Raw genomic sequence first — 15,885 nt, 5'->3', positions numbered from 1 at the left:
AACGCGAAGGAGACAGGGAACGGGATTCTTACACAACAGTGCATAGCAAGACTGAATAACTTTTGGAAAGATCTTTTAATATAATGTGCACGGTAACAACAGGTTCAAATGACTTGAATATTCACAGGGGTAAATTCATCTCAAACTCCCATGGCTGTTGCTCCAATTTAATGGGCCTGCGTGATATCAAGGAACAATTATATCGACAATAGTGATCAATTAATTTGATTACATTTGATTTTATCAAATCGATTAATTGTTTCCTCTTTTAATGGGAAAGAAGAGTCTCTCTCCAGGTGGTCCGAGCTCCTGTTTCTGTGCTACTGTTGGATTGAACACACTGATGCTGCGCGGAGGAGTTGTGCCACAGTGGGTGGAATATAAATCAACTTCCCATAACTGACATCACACTGTCGTCGTCGTTCAGAAACACGAATTAGTCACTCGACAGCGTCTCAATAGTGCACTCCAAGCACAGTGTCAGTGCTGAAGCAGCATCGTGACTATAGTATTGTGCTGTATGTTACACACACATACAGCACATTTGACAAGAAAGTTGTATTCAATTCAATTCAATAGTAGTTCGCACATCTGCCTCTGTTCTAAGGGTCTGTGCTCGAATTGTGGTGCTGGCCTTTCTGCGTGGAGTTTGCAAATGCTCGAATGTCACTGCACACAGAAAAGGCCAGGTTCGAGATTCGAACATGGAACTTCAGAACGGCGAGGCACACTTGTTCAAGTTAAAATATTGACTACTGCACGTGCTTTCATCTTAATGAAAAAAACACTAGAAGCGTCGGTTGAAAGAGTGAAAAGTTGGCAAATGTGAGGATGAAGTACTTCAAATTATATATATAGAGAGCGACAGAGAGAGAGAGAGAGAGAGAGAGAGAGAGAGAGAGAGAGAGAGAGAGAGAGAGAGAGAGAGAGAGAGAGAGAGGTTGTTTTCAGTGCCACCAAGTGTTCCAAGCGCCACCCCCCTTTAGTTTAAATACACTCATATGACAGGTCTGACATCTAGTGGTTATTTGGAGAAATGCAGTTGCGAAATGAATGAGATTAGGAAATTGATCACGTCACATCGTGTCCTGCACTGAACCCTCATGTATTGTCACAGTACTTGCAGATTTTATACATAGATAGATAGATAGATAGATAGATAGATAGATAGATAGATAGATAGATAGATATTCTCTCTCTCTCTCTCTCTCTATTTTTTTTTTTGCTGAGACGACATAACTACCGCACATGTTTTTTTTGGTCATTTATGTGTGACAAATCAACATTTTAACATGCAAAAAAATTCCACTGTGTGACCCCAAAGTACTGGAGATTTTGGCGTGTCAAGGAGAATGTTTGATTTTGATACCGAATGATTTTCTTGACTTTCTTTTCACGACTGTCGTCTTTCAAAAAAGGATAGGAATATTGTAAATTATCTTAATTTAAATCTTTTAGTTCCTCTTTTCAAGACACACGCACAGCTCACGTTTATGTACTGTAAATACTGACTGGTTACGTTTAACTGTTTCATATCTATTCATGCTGGCGTTTGATTAGAAAAAAATATGCAGTGGAAAAGCATTTCTAGTAGTTGTCACTCAAAACCATTGGTGCATTTATTTGCAAGTCATTTTACATTTTAGCCACTTACTTGTATGCTGTTTCTTCTCACAGTGAGGCATAGTCACCTCAATAGTAGGATAACGAGGGCACATGAGTAGCAGCATGGCCTTCTTGTAATGACTGTAATGGTATTTCCACTATTGTACAACATGTTTGGAAATTAGTTGTAACTTTGATTTGCAGGAAGGGACACTACATGAACTACATGTGACGAGTGAGGCAAAGCCACTTGTGGACATTTTGGTGCTGCTATTAAGGTCCAAGGGGCCAAGCGCGTGACCCAGGCCTGTACGACTTGCTTAACCATAGTTACTAGTCTCGGTAGTTTACTATCCATCCAATTTCTAGTCTTTTATTTCAGCTAAAGCCTTTCGCAGCTGACTGAGAAACATGAAGGCTGGAGGCATGGTATTGCTTTACCTGTGAGAACAAAGCTTGTACTAGTACTCTACTTGGACCTTTACCTCGATTCAAGGATATTGAATGAATGCTTAAACACTTTTCTATTTATCTAATAAGTACCAAATACCAAAAATAGTTTTCAAAAAATAGACAGCATGTCCATGGCCCCATTTGGAAGTACAGTTGGGGTAAGTACACAGCCAATCACCTTTACCACTTTGCAACCTTGGGATGGCCGTGGGGCTGACTGGCTGGCTGGTTATAGAGATTATCAGCTCTATTTTTATCTTTCCAGCTTTTACTATCAAAACAGTACGAGTGGCTCTCGAGTGAAACTGCTATCGGTAAAGACAACAACACCAACTATGTAAAGGTGCCCAGTTTTTTCACATCTATATTTTTCAAAATCTCTCCAAAGTTATGATGAACGGGGCAATTAGAAAATAAACGTATAATTGTCTCTGACTCACTCCCACAGAAGGAGCATTTGTCATCTCAGTCACAGTGAATTTGGAGAGTGAATTATTGCAAGATTGTGTGGTATTTTAATTTGAATTACTTTATTTGAAATGCAGAATTTAAAAGGGCATAAGCATGCTCTATCACGGCTCGGCTTCTCCTTTAAGCGCCGAAAACGAGACGATGACGTCAGTAGTAAAACCTGCTCTGGCTGGGTGTCTGACTGACTTGGCCCTCGAAAAAGTGAAGTGTTCGCCGTGCTTCCAACTGCTAACCCAACTTTCATCAACGTTGTTCCGTTCGGCTTTTCTTCAACTCTTCTGATTTTTCTTCGACGATCGCTACTTGGCGACGCGGCGCCTCTCGAAAACATTTTTGGGCCATGGTTTAGCCGAAGACAAAAAGTTCATTGAGTGATCTTGGAAGAACCGGTGCGTGGCGACCAGTACCAGAGATGGATAAGCTAACCGTGAGCTGACTTGTTAGCCGAAAAGTCAAAGGTCGAGAATAGGAGCGGGTGAACATGCTAACGGCTAGCTAGTTTAGCATTCTCTCGGCTAACCGAGTGACTTAGTTAGCGTCCGACGGAAGCTGGCCGCGGTTTGCTTCCTCGGGCCTGGTTGCGACACCGCCAATAGTTTGTCAAAAGGAAGCTCATCCAGGAAGAAGCCCCTGTCTTAAAAAAACGGACTTTGAAACAGGCCGGACGAGAGGTTGCTGTTTAACCTCAGACGAATAGAAATGCTAACCAACGCACAGAACCAACCGCTCTTTCCCAACCCGACCGGGCAACAGAATCCCACCGGACAGCCGAACCCTGCGGGACAATTTCTCCCCTTCTTGAGCAGACCCTCCTTACAGATCAAGAAGAACGCCATTACAGACGATTACAAAGTGACCAGTCAGGTTCTGGGGCTTGGAATCAATGGCAAGGTGCTTGAAATTTTCCAGAGGAAAACCGGAGACAAGTATGCGCTAAAGGTAGGCTTGACTTGAAAAGCAACATCGAATGTGTGTACTCTTCTAAAGCGGAACCCATTGTCTCACGTGAAGAAAATTCCCAGGCGGTTATCTGGATCCCTTCCTGCTTGAGCTGTCATAACTTGCCAAAGGGAAGAAAAAAAAGCTGATCAGAACCACACATGTCCAACACAAACGTATGTCACTGAGGAAAGTAATGCTCTTCATATCATGTTTTTTTGCCCTTCAGAATACGTACAGTCGTCATATCTCTAGTTAAAAATAATTGTTAATGTTTTTTTTGCTGTCTTTGTTACATTAATTTTTTTAACTCACCATTGATTATAGGTGACTTAAGTCACTCCTTTGTTTGTAGACCCTTTATTGTAGGAAGAAAATGGTGTTTCATATGTTATCGATGTTGTCAAAAAAATGAACGAAGTTATGAAATTTTTAAGACTTAAAAAGGGTGGCGAAAGTGACGCTTTGTTTTTAACTCAAAATAATAGAATATCCTGTCATCTGTCCGTTTTTAGAAAGAGAATGAAGGTGAAACCTTGCGGCCTCACAGTTACAGTGTGGACTGAATTATAAAGAAGCAAGACTGTAAAAAAAGTCTATAATTTCACGAGATGAGGAATTATAATTGTAGTTAATGGCCTATTTGAGGACAGGCAGTTCAGAGAATGGATGGAAATAATTACATTAATTATTTAATTATCAATTCGGAATGATTAACACTTTGGGGAACCGTATCATCCCATTTGGCATTGTAAAAACTAAATGTCATTTTCACTCCCTCAAATAACTGAATTAGATGAAATATGTCTATAATAAAGCAAGCTCCCTTTCGAGGCGTTTTGGGGCTGCCGATGAGTTATCTTGCTGTGCCTGTGAAAAATACAACTGTATAAAAATCACCTATTTGAAAACGAGGCGATAGAGGGGATTCCACTGCACGTCATATCTAAAAATGGACGTGGAAAACCCATTTTAACCAACCAGAGTGCATTTTTCTATGGGGAGCTCAAATAGACCCGACGTGACATAATAACACAAAATTGGGGTTCACAAGTTGTGGCGGACCGGGTCCAGTGGTGCATATCTATTTTTTACCCTTTTTCTTTTACTGTTTCAATGTTGGCTAAGGCAAGTGTCCGCAATCGTCAGCCACTGCTGTACTATGACATGGTAAAACAATTTCAGGTGTTTTGTTGGTGACATATTTCTCAAGTAGCGTAGTTCCCTAAAATCTGGAATCCTGTTTGTGACACTCCTATTTAGAGAAGCTGTGGTTGGTCAATGATTAATAAATACTGGCACATGTTTAGGCTGTCCAGTCAAGATACTGTTTTTCAGCCCTTTTTTTTTTCCAGAGGTGGTTCAAAAACTTGGTTGCGCAAAGTCACGGCCAAGTGAATCATAGCATGAAAACATCCTGTGTGGTGGTTCAAATAGAACTGTCGAACTTGAAGAAGTGGGTCACTGCTCTTCACATACATGCTGCCGCTCTGATTTGTGACACGTCGGTGCTTTTTTGGTTCTTGTATACTCTTGCACCACTATTGCTGACCAGCAACAGCCGCAATTCTGACTTGTTTTTGTTCTAGAAGCATTTTGTTGTTTAAAAATCAACTCGCTGAAATGTATTAACTGATTTGGACACACTGCCCTCGACACAAAATGCCGAAGAATGGATTTATTTTCCCATCCCGAGTTCTCAGGAATGCTCTGTTGCTGTACAGTCGTGCTTGAAGTTTGTTAACCCTCCACACATGGACACATTCAAATGTTTTTTTCTAAATCCAAATTAACACACGCATTCCTAATAATGAACATACACAATTAGTTCAACACAGGTGGTTTATTCACAAAAATGACAACTTGAACGTGCGAAAGTAAGTCAGCCCTTTGATTCAGCGTTAGTGGTTCTTCCTCTTGTAGTTGTTACTTCAACCAAGCATCTGTATCCACCAACCAGTTTCTTGTGTCTGCTTATGGGGAATTTTGCCCTCTTCTCCTGGCAAAATAGTTTTTGAAAATCTGATTCATCAACTAATCGACAAAATAATCAACAAACGAATTATTACATAATTATTAGTTGCAGGTAGCTCTAATTTATTTCATTACATAGAAGAAAAAGACATACGGTATGGGTACAGGGGAAAAAAAACGTAATACTTATTTTTACACTTGAGTTTTATCATGGAACATACTGTGACGGGATTCGTTTTATCCATAATCTGAATTAAAGGCCAGATTCTAGGATGGATATAAAATTAAGGGTTTGACTGAGTGTCATGTGTGGTAGGTAAATAAGACTGCATCCAAACTTGTTGAACAGAACGCGGCCAACTTTATCACTGCGCAAGTACTGATAACCCCTTAGGGCTTTTAAGATTATTCACCGCCTCATCGTCTGAAGCGACAGAGTTCTGAAAGTAGCTAAACACGCGATTGTACACTCTCGCTGGCCACTATTTCGTGTCCTCCTCCTCCTACCCCCGCTACATTTGGAGGAAGTTGGATTGAAATGTTTTCGCTTTTAACCTGCAACAACTAGCATTCTCACATTGTTTCAGTCCGTCATCGAAAGTGGACTTGCGCAACCTGTTACCATGTAAACAAAATTCCGTCTTCGGTTCATACTGGGAGTTGAACACATACTTGAGAGAAAGGCTCATGGGACCTGCAAATAAGGTGAATAACTTGCAGGCTGTTGTAAAAAATTACAGACACAACATGCTAAATGTAAAGATAACTTGGGCCCAAATTTCTGGGAACCAGGCTGAAGTAAAAAAAAAAAAATATTGTTTCGCTAATGACAGATTTAGAATGGTATCAAATAAAATGTAATTTATCAGCACACGTTTCCACTATTTATGGCATTGCATAGTCAAAGAATAACAAACAGAAAAAAGGTTTTGTTGGTCCTTAAGGTCAGTCTGCACCTGCCACATCATGCGCGGCATCATGGTAATGGTACGAATAAGGCAAGGTGACTGGAGTCAGAGTTTGTAGTTTGGTTTCTTGGAATGACATTAAAGCCACCGTCGTGATGTAAGCACCCCCTTGCAAACAATTGGTTGAAGACCGGCGCTGTTTGGCCACTTGTAAAAGAACTTGTATTTGGACAATGGACTTTCCAAACTGACTCCAGAAATATTCAGATTTCAAGTGGCAGTCAGACAGTCTCAACTGGCTTCAGGATTTACAGTTCGAGTGTGATTAAAGGTTAATACCATTAAAGAGGAAATTGTCTGACATTTTCAGGGATGAAATATAAGTGAAGGAAGGAAGGAATAGGAGGGAGGCCGCAAGGAAGGGAGAGGTTGTTGGTTGGAGGACCTGACTTTTCTTTCATCACCCTAGCTTTACACGTAAGATCGTCTCCCACTGGGCGACGAAGGCTTGCGAGTGTTTGCCAAGGTCGTAACATGAATTTAAAAAAAAAATAATAATAATCAGGATTCGTTCAAAATCGCAAAGACTTTTCCGAACAGTTTTGTGGATGATGTACTCGGTGCCAAACCAAATATGTAGTGCACAATGAATTGTGGCGATGGAATGTTCACAATGGGGTGAAAAGAACAAAGATTATTCATATAGGTGGATACAACTCTTAATATTAGATATGTTTAGATGCGTGTTTTTATTAAATTTATAATGCTGGGCCGGTTGAACCAGCTTCAGTGAACTTCAGGTGTGCCGACAGTCACCCTGTTTCTTACGTGAACCACAAGTCAGATGTCTCCCTGTTAGTGAAGTTTTCACAACAACAACCAACTCACTGCACTCATGAAGTGTGTGTATGTCGAGGTAAATTAGCCGGGGATATATTTATATATTTGGGGTTGCAACTGCCTGATTTGCCTGCCCTTTTATGGTGGCTCTGACCCATAGTGCAGCTACAGCTGCCCTCCCCACTCTCACTCACAGTCTGTACTTGCAAAGTCAAACACTTTTAAATTTGTTGATTCCCAAAGGAGTTTTAGCCAAACAAATTTCAGGCTGACTTACATAACATTTGATCTACAAATATGCTTTCACTCACAAACGCATAACATATACTGTGTGTGTGTGTGTGTATATATACTTTTTTTTTAGAGTCACTTTGGGCATGTGCCAAGCCACCTAGAGCACCCCTTCCTTGCAGAGCAGCCTTGAATAGAATCTCCCGTTGAGTAGTCCCAGCGCTTTTTGTCTGATTTTTTTTTTCGCATAGAGATTTACGTCAGTCTGGGATTTAAATATTACAGTATTTAACCCCCGACCAAAGGTCCAAACACCTCCGTCCGTCTCCCTCAAGCTTGTTGTGAAAATCTGTCTCTCTGACACACTTGTCATAAACAGATTAGCATAAAAAAATCCATACATCCATATATAATCTGAGTCTCTTATCCTCACTAGGGTCGCTATTCCAGACTACTCATCTTGGCCTATAAACCGCTTATACAGTCAACAAATGCAAAATTAGGCAACACCTACGCTAAATGGGATCAACTGCAATTCTACTGCCGCCGCCTGATTCATGACGGTGAGATGAAAGGGGCCAAAAACAATAGTAGACTGCTGCAAAATAATGTGTATTCATGATTTTAGGACTTGAATGTTATGATATATTGAATTGATCTTACACGGCTTGAATGTAGTGCCAGCACAGTTAGTTGCTGGCAAAATACTGCTCTTTTGAATCCAATTTCTAATTTCCCACCCAAAATGCAATTTATAATCCGGAGTGATTTGTAGTCGAAAAATATTTGTCGTGTCCGTCCACTGACCATTTGTTGTTGTTTGACTTTTGGCTTCGTCCCCTGTCAGTCAGGGGCCGCCACATTAAGTAACCTGCGTGATATGTTTGGCACAATTTTTAACTGATAAGTTAAAAAAAAATGAAGGCCACCACCAATACAGTTTATGCTAAGTCTGCCAGCCAATCTAGAGGAAGTGGCATTATTATTTGTGATGGCGTCTTATGTCCTTCCCCATTTGTTGTTTGTTTCAATTTCAGTCTCACTTCCTCCTCAAGGTCAGACACCCATTTTTTTTGTGAATGTGTTGTGCCCTGGGGCATTTTATGCATGAAGCCATGTCTTTGCCGGCCACCGTCATAGCTCGTATCTCGTGCAAATAAGCATATACTGGCACAATCAAATACCTACCGATCCTGATTTTACATCAGGGCAAATCCACTGGTCTGTCTCTTTTATTTTAATTTTTTTTTGTACTTCAGAATCTCTACCGGTAATTATTTCCAATTTAAAGGGATGGTCACACCAGCGTTTCCAGTCCACACAATATGAATTCGGCAATTGTACAGATCTTGTATACAGTTTAACGGATATCACTAATCAGATTGTCCTATTGACACAAACATGTTTGCCTCTGTACTATGCAAACGCGTCCAGAAACACATCCTCTTGTTGAACCCCCAAAGAGGCTTTCATGACTCCCGATTCAAGCTTAACAGGTCCCTTTGTAATCTCTCCCCCTCCGCCCCATTTCACTGCCTTATCACCCCTTCAGCGTGATTTCTCCGGTTCCATCCTGACTGCGGCTCAAGTGGCAGGTGGACACTCCTCCATCTTTCCCTCGTCCCACCTCCCAGTGTCTCCTGCCAGTGGCTCTGGAGCTTTTGTGTTTGCTTTAGGAAGTGCATTGTGTGCCCATCTGCCCCCTCTTTCTCACCAGGCTTCTGGATTTTTAGTCTCAGAGGGGCCACAACAGATGGGCGGGCCGCACGGTTATTGGAAAAAAAGACAGTGGGGGGTGTAATGGAGGTGTCTGTATATATTTTGTCAATGAAGCAAAAGGTGGGTGTCGGGGTGCGGGGAGTGTTTGTTCTATTTAGATTTAGCTACGCTATTTTGGTTCGGGGCCGTGTCTTCTCTTCTTACAGCTCTGGCCAGTTCCTCTTTGACATTTCAACAAGATGTTAAAATGTCCTGCCTGAGCAAAACACAGAAAAACACAGTTTAAATATTATTACGACAAACGGTGGTAGTTATTTGCGCCCAGTAAAGATGAGCCTTCATGTAGATTTATTCGTTGGATGAGCTGAGATTTTCAAAGATCAATGAATTTGGAAACATGTTGCGCAAGGTTCATTCCTCCACAATGTCAGAGAGTGATTTTAATTTTATTTTTTACTCTCACCACATAAAAACAAAGTTGAGAAAACGGTAATATTGCAGGGAACAGCCAACGAGCCCCACCACGAATAGTGAATAACAATTCTCAACTTTTAAAGCATAATCGTTAAAAAATCAATAACATTTGAAATTACGTTACGGTCAAGATGACTGACCATGATGATGAATGACTAATATTTTCAAAAAGCAGTTCTCTGTCTATGAAGTGCTAGCTGCGATGTTAGCCTCAGCGTCACACTTAAGTCAGTCTGGTGAGTAAAACAATAAAAACATATGTCAACAATGAGTCCGGCAACAAGTTAAATTAGATCTGAGATGCTCGGTCAATTAAAGTGCTTGCGCTCTCAGAGGATATGAGTTCATTATGTTTTGTATGACAAGGGAGGTGTTACACTTTGTGGATTGTTTGCGCAGTTAATGAAATGGTAACAATGCTACATTTGGCTAGCATCTATCCGCAGACAGTCATTTATGGCACTGCACTACACTACATCACAAGGTGCACAACAGTATACTGTCGAATCCTTGGAAAGTAGTTGTGCGATTAAATATTTTGGGTGGCTTTGTTCTCTTAACGTGACTGTTAACTCGTCAAATAACTCGATTATAGCTGAGTCTGCTGAGCAGAGTTGAGTTCTCGCTCACAACTATTGTATTAGCGGTCCAACAATTACATTTAAATTAATCAAACTTAGACCAACTTTAAATTGTCCAAATCCTTGGAATTTCAGCCTCTCGACAGTAAATATTCGAAAGCCCATGAAAGTGGAGTCATTATCTTGTTTTTTTTTTTAAATTAAAATAGGAGATTTGGTCTGCCATTACTGTGGAAAGCAGTTATGGACCAAACCATGAACGGAATCATCATATTTTCTGCACTCCTCAATTTGAAATGAACAAATGTACATTCAGAAAATATTTTTGTTGAATCCAACTAACTCAAAAAGAATAATCAGCACATTAATCGATGATTAAAATAATCGTTAGTCTCAACCCTGCATTGTATACAAGTATGTGAAACTTGAAAGAGGCGGACACTTCCAGCACTGAGGGGGACCACTGCCATTAAGGCCACTGCTACATTGTCTGTGTCCAGGCTTGGGAAGCCATGCGATGCATGGCATGACTGAGCGATGATCATTTTCCATGCTACAAGGCTGACGGAATTCTTTTGCCTGGATAAAATGTTCCGGATTTCCTTGTGACTTGACAAATATTTTCACATATCTAGAAAGTTGTGTTCAATTTCCGAATATGATGATTCTGATTGCACTCAGCCATAAAACGTGAAAACAGGTTGCCTTTTGAGCAAATGGTGGCCTTAGAACAGAGTAAAAAAAATAAATAAAATAAATCACTAAATCGCTCGTTTGTGCATTGATCAAGTTCCATCGCAAGAGGGCGCCATATCTATACTTAACCAGCTCTGCAATGCATGGTCTATATTTAGCCAGATGATGTCAGCATTCGACTTCTCTCTGTCATGCGTGCTACTGCATCCTGATAAGTGATTGATGATGCCTTGCCTGGTCTTCTCCATTAATCTGTTGACTTGTTTTGTGTATTTTTTTCCTGCCCGTGGTGTCTAGATGCTGCAAGATTGCTCAAAAGCACGTAGGGAGGTGGAGCTTCACTGGAGGGCATCGCCTTGTTCCAACATTGTACGGATTATTGATGTCTATGAGAACCTTTACCAAAGCAGAAAATGCCTGCTAATTGTTATGGAGTGGTGAGTTTACAAATTCAGTCACAAACACGCTCACACCGACAAATCACAATTAAAGCAAACATTATTGATTTCAAAACCGTGGATTGATTGAACTACTAAAAGTGAACTACACTACACATACTGGCCGGAGCAGAGATTCAAACCCAAACCTCACAATGGTGACTTTTTAATAACTGAAATGTTCCTCAATGTCTGTGGGTCACAAACCCGTTGAATTGCAAAATGAGGACCATTCATTCATTCATTCATTTATTTATTTATGAATAAAAGCGACCGTTCGGTCTTGGTCTTGAAATGGTAATTTCTACTTTCAGATTACATGATGCAATTATGGAAGGACATCAAATGTGACACCATATGCTTCAAATGCTAACACGTTGCACGGACAAATGCATACTTCAAAATTTTCTGGAGATGCAAACTAAAGTTTGCAGGGTGTCTAACTTGTGTACTTTGACAGCTACAATCCCTCTGCAAAGCGATATTTTCATTTGTCTGATTGTTTCTACCCTTCATGATGTTCCCTTTTGCTGTGGAGTCTTTATTTTGGACATGAGAATGTAAAAATGAGAGTCTGGGATCGTTGCGATGATGTCAGATATGTGTATTCCGTGTCGCCATTCTCATCGCTGATGACTGAACATGATCATGGTGAGGTGGGGCCTCACCATCCCAAAATGTATCATAAGGGATTTTTGAAAAAATTGTAACAAGCTCTCGGGTTCTCATCAGGTGATCATTGGGGTGACCGAGTATGCTCAGCTGAACTTTCATTTCTCAGTAAGCGAATAGTGACATATAGATTTTGAGAAATTTGAAGTGCTTTGTGGTTAGAACCGCCCCCTCACTCAAAGATTGCCCACACAACATGCATGCTTGAAGAACGAAAAAATGTGCAATCATGCATCTTTGGTCTCACACACACACACACTAAACCCCAAATTGTGATTGCAACTGAAACTCACAGTTATAAAGAAGGCTGAAATGAATCATGTCGATTCAATTGATTAGCATATTCCCATACATCGTTTCAACCAGTTATACCGCAAACCAAAGTTCACAGGCGCCGTCGCATGGCCTGTGGCTAAAGTGATGACTGTAAGCGTGTGAACTAGGCAAATTTGTGTGCTCCGCAACTACCGTCGTTTGCGTGTTGTGCATTCAAGTAAAATCAAGTGGAATATTTTGTGTGCCACGATATGTCATATCATTGGATTTTATTATAAATCAGAATTGTTTCAACATGGAAAATGGACGCATCTGTCATTTTAGCATGGACGGGGGTGAACTCTTCAGTCGAATCCAGGACAGAGGGGATCAGGCCTTCACAGAGCGAGGTATCAAAGCACACTGGCTGCATTTCCCAAATTACTTCCGCAGTATAATGCAACCGCGCTGGCGTATTGCGCTCGCGGTTTTTCTATTTTAAACCTGTTTATTCTTGACGCCAGAGGCATCTGACATCATGAAGAGCATAGGGGAGGCCATCCAATATCTCCACGCCGTCAACATCGCACACAGAGATGTTAAGGTTGGTATGAACGTTTTCTCTATTTGCAAGAGAGGTCAAAATCTAAACGACAATCACCCACTTGAGTAACCGATGTGAACCGTCCCGCAGCCCGAGAATTTACTGTACTCCACCAAGAGGCCCAGCGCTTTGCTCAAACTCACTGACTTTGGCTTTGCCAAGGAAACCACCTCACACAACTCTCTTGCTACTCCGTGCTACACGCCTTACTATGTTGGTAAGAGTTCTTCTCTGCATTTGCTTTCCACGTTTCACCTGTGGCTCGGCTCACTAAGCCGCGTTGTCCTAATTTTCGTGTATCCCTTTCACTTTCGACAGCTCCAGAGGTTCTGGGCCCAGAAAAATATGACAAATCTTGTGACATGTGGTCTTTAGGTGTCATTATGTATATTCTGTAAGTCAAGTCTTACTTCACGTCGCATCACGTGGGATTATTTGGGGTCGTGCAACGTGTAACTGTCGTTCTTCTCTAGGTTGTGTGGGTACCCCCCTTTCTATTCAAACCACGGTCTCGCCATTTCTCCCGGGATGAAGAAGAGGATTCGGATGGGACAGTATGAGTTTCCAAATCCGGAGTGGTCTGACGTATCAGAAGAAGGTGATAATGGCAAAACTACGCGTGTGCTTTTTGAGTTTGGCTGTCAACACAAAAAGTTGGAGTGAAAGTTTGACATGTCTACAAATCATGCTCTTCAGGTGAAGGCAAACTTAACCTGTAGTGGAACTGCCAAGTTTGAACACAATATATTCTGTGATGCTGATTAAAATCACAATTTCACTCATTTAAAAAAAATAGTAATCAACAGCCAATATATTAGAAAACATGAAATAAACAAAATATTCTCCCAATTATGTACCCCAAAAATCAGACAGAACTTCTTCAGAGATGTGCGTCTCCCAATTTTCCAATAATGTCTTAAAAGCAGACACTAAAAGCCTTTTTGTAAATTGCTCCAGAAAAAAACATTGTGCCCAGTCGCAAACATGTCCCATACGGCGTCTGTGGCTGAGCGAGGTGCCGGTGTTGGTGGGTGTCTTGGTGTTGTTGTGTAGCGACTCAACAGATGTTTTTTATGGCTGAGTAATAAAACAATAAAGATAGACGTGAAATAACTCTTCCTGCCATGATTGTTATCTTTTTACAGTAGCATGACTGAAAGACAAAGTCGGCAAAAACAGAAGCAAAACAGACTTGTTGAGGGAACTTTGAGATTCTCACTGAGCTGAAAACTAAAATTTGACTTCTTAAATTTTAGTTTTCACTCAACATTATGTTTTTGGGTGTAATTGATGAAATTTTTAAAAAAAGTGTCTTCATGCGGACTGCCAACAGTTCGAGTCCAATCCGATTTATTTTCTTTCACATTGCTAAAATGCAGCCGGTGTTCAAAAGAGCTTGACCAACTCCATGTGCTGTTTTTCAATTACAGCTAAGCAACTGATACGGACCCTCCTGAAGACGGAGCCCACCCAGAGGATGACCATCACGGAGTTTATGAATCACCCCTGGATTAATGTAAACACCCTTGCTCTCTCTGAGTTCAATTGATTTGAAAGATGTTGTCCACTGAAGCCAGATTGTCGCCTGTCTCCCCGCAGCAATCGATGGAGGTTCCTCAGACGCCACTGCACACTAGCCGGGTGTTAAAGGAAGAGAAGGACGCGTGGGAGGATGTCAAGGTCTGTCACGTGCTTGCTTTTTTTTGGTCTGTGCTGCTGCTGCTGCTGAAATGTACCAATGTGCCGACTGTGCTCATCGTTCAGGAGGAAATGACCAGTGCCTTGGCGACCATGAGGGTTGACTATGAGCAGATCAAGATAAAGACCATTGAGGACTCCACCAATCCGCTGCTCACCAAGAGGAGGAAGAAAGCCAGTAACGCCATGGCGGGCCCTCAGTCTGCCGCTCACTGAAAGATATGCTCACAGATTGTAAAAAAGAAAAGGAAGCAATAAGATGTCGACGTGAGTCGCACTGCATGGATTTTCACAGTGTTTATTTTTTCATGGTCTAATGTTTTGGAGTGCTTTTTGTTTTGTTTGTTGTCATCCGCATTGTAACGCCCTCCCTTTTTCAAAGAGGTTCTTGATCTGTGGTTTTTAGTTGAGGAAAGACCTTGTGATTTTAAAGAAGGCGAGGAGACGCACACGGTTTACTCCTCTCCTCTTTCGTACGTCAGCTTTTGTGCATAGCACTCAAGTACATGAAGCTTCTCACGATTAGCCGTGTCCAGCCCAAACTAGCGAATGTTCAATGAAATGGCTCAATCCCAAAAACAAATGGAACTGCAGGCTTTCTTTTACATATTCACCATGTAAGCAAATGTATTTTTAACTGACGAGTGGATTGTAAGGACTGTCTTGACTGGAGCGAGCGGGGAATCGTCGCTCATTTTCTGCGTGCGCCGTCTCAGCGAATGTTCTCATCAGGGCCATCCTGTGCCATTCTCACCTGTAGCCTCCCACAACCTCTCCTTCCACCCGCCTTAAGACATCCTTGTTTCAGGTCCAGTCTCCGGGCAGAGAAGGTAGCGCCACCTTCACGTAGCTTGGGGGGGGGGGGGGGGGGGGGGGGGGGAATTCAATTGTATTTTTTCCACATATTTTTACAGACATTTTAGCACATGCCTTATTGAACTTTTATTTGTGGCATTTAGCAACGTCGTGTTTTGGTTGCCAGATTTCAGGTTAATGCTATGCAGATGGTCTGTCAGCTTATAGCACTGCTTGGACCTTTTGTCTACGGTGTTGGGTTGTGTTTGAGAGAAGATGAGTGGATGTGCGTTCCTGTAAGGCAGGAGAACCCTCTCGTGGGAGCTTTTTGTGACATCACGTTACTCACGTCTTTTCTTTTGAATTTCTTTTGACAACTGCACCTCCAAAAACGTCCTGCCGGAAAGTACTCAGTAGCATCTCTTTGTTGGAGAGCGCCATGTGACACACCACCAGCAAGCTATCGTCACGATCACAAGGGTGTAATTGATGGTTCCTTTTTCTCCATTCAGGACCTCCCAACTCACTTGGGA

The 15,885-nt window shown here is 41.5% G+C and overlaps 1 protein-coding gene across 2 annotated transcripts; it reads left to right on the top strand.

Annotated features, from left to right (window-relative positions):
- Window positions 1–2,665: 2,665 nt before the first annotated feature.
- mapkapk2a (MAPK activated protein kinase 2a) lies at window positions 2,666–15,417 on the top strand. 2 transcript variants are annotated; one of them, XM_052076885.1, is made up of 11 exons: window positions 3,322–3,468; window positions 3,541–3,644; window positions 11,189–11,328; window positions 12,601–12,665; window positions 12,780–12,859; window positions 12,950–13,076; window positions 13,178–13,253; window positions 13,333–13,457; window positions 14,290–14,375; window positions 14,459–14,539; window positions 14,624–15,417. In XM_052076885.1, exons 2-11 carry the CDS (start codon window positions 3,630–3,632, stop codon window positions 14,771–14,773), a joined length of 945 nt encoding a protein of 314 aa, XP_051932845.1. In that variant the 5' UTR covers window positions 3,322–3,468; window positions 3,541–3,629; the 3' UTR covers window positions 14,774–15,417. The 2 variants fall into 2 exon arrangements, with proteins under 2 accessions (XP_051932844.1, XP_051932845.1); XM_052076884.1 differs by lacking the exon at window positions 3,541–3,644 and having other exon boundaries at window positions 2,666–3,468.
- The last annotated feature ends 468 nt before the right edge of the window (window positions 15,418–15,885 follow it).

Source organism: Hippocampus zosterae, chromosome 9 (genome assembly GCF_025434085.1).
Source record: "Hippocampus zosterae strain Florida chromosome 9, ASM2543408v3, whole genome shotgun sequence".
Classification (NCBI taxonomy): domain Eukaryota; kingdom Metazoa; phylum Chordata; class Actinopteri; order Syngnathiformes; family Syngnathidae; genus Hippocampus; species Hippocampus zosterae.
Note: the sequence above shows the minus strand (reverse complement) of the source record. Positions and strands in the feature narration are given on the sequence as shown.

Bases quoted from the DNA above. Each gene is read 5' to 3' on its own strand.
- mapkapk2a (XM_052076884.1), top strand. From the start codon at position 3,229: ATGCTAACCAACGCACAGAACCAACCGCTCTTTCCCAACCCGACCGGG. The intron at 12,666-12,779 runs GTATCAAAGCAC...TCTTGACGCCAG, and splicing joins TCAGGCCTTCACAGAGCGAG to AGGCATCTGACATCATGAAG. The intron at 13,077-13,177 runs GTAAGAGTTCTT...CACTTTCGACAG, and splicing joins CTACACGCCTTACTATGTTG to CTCCAGAGGTTCTGGGCCCA.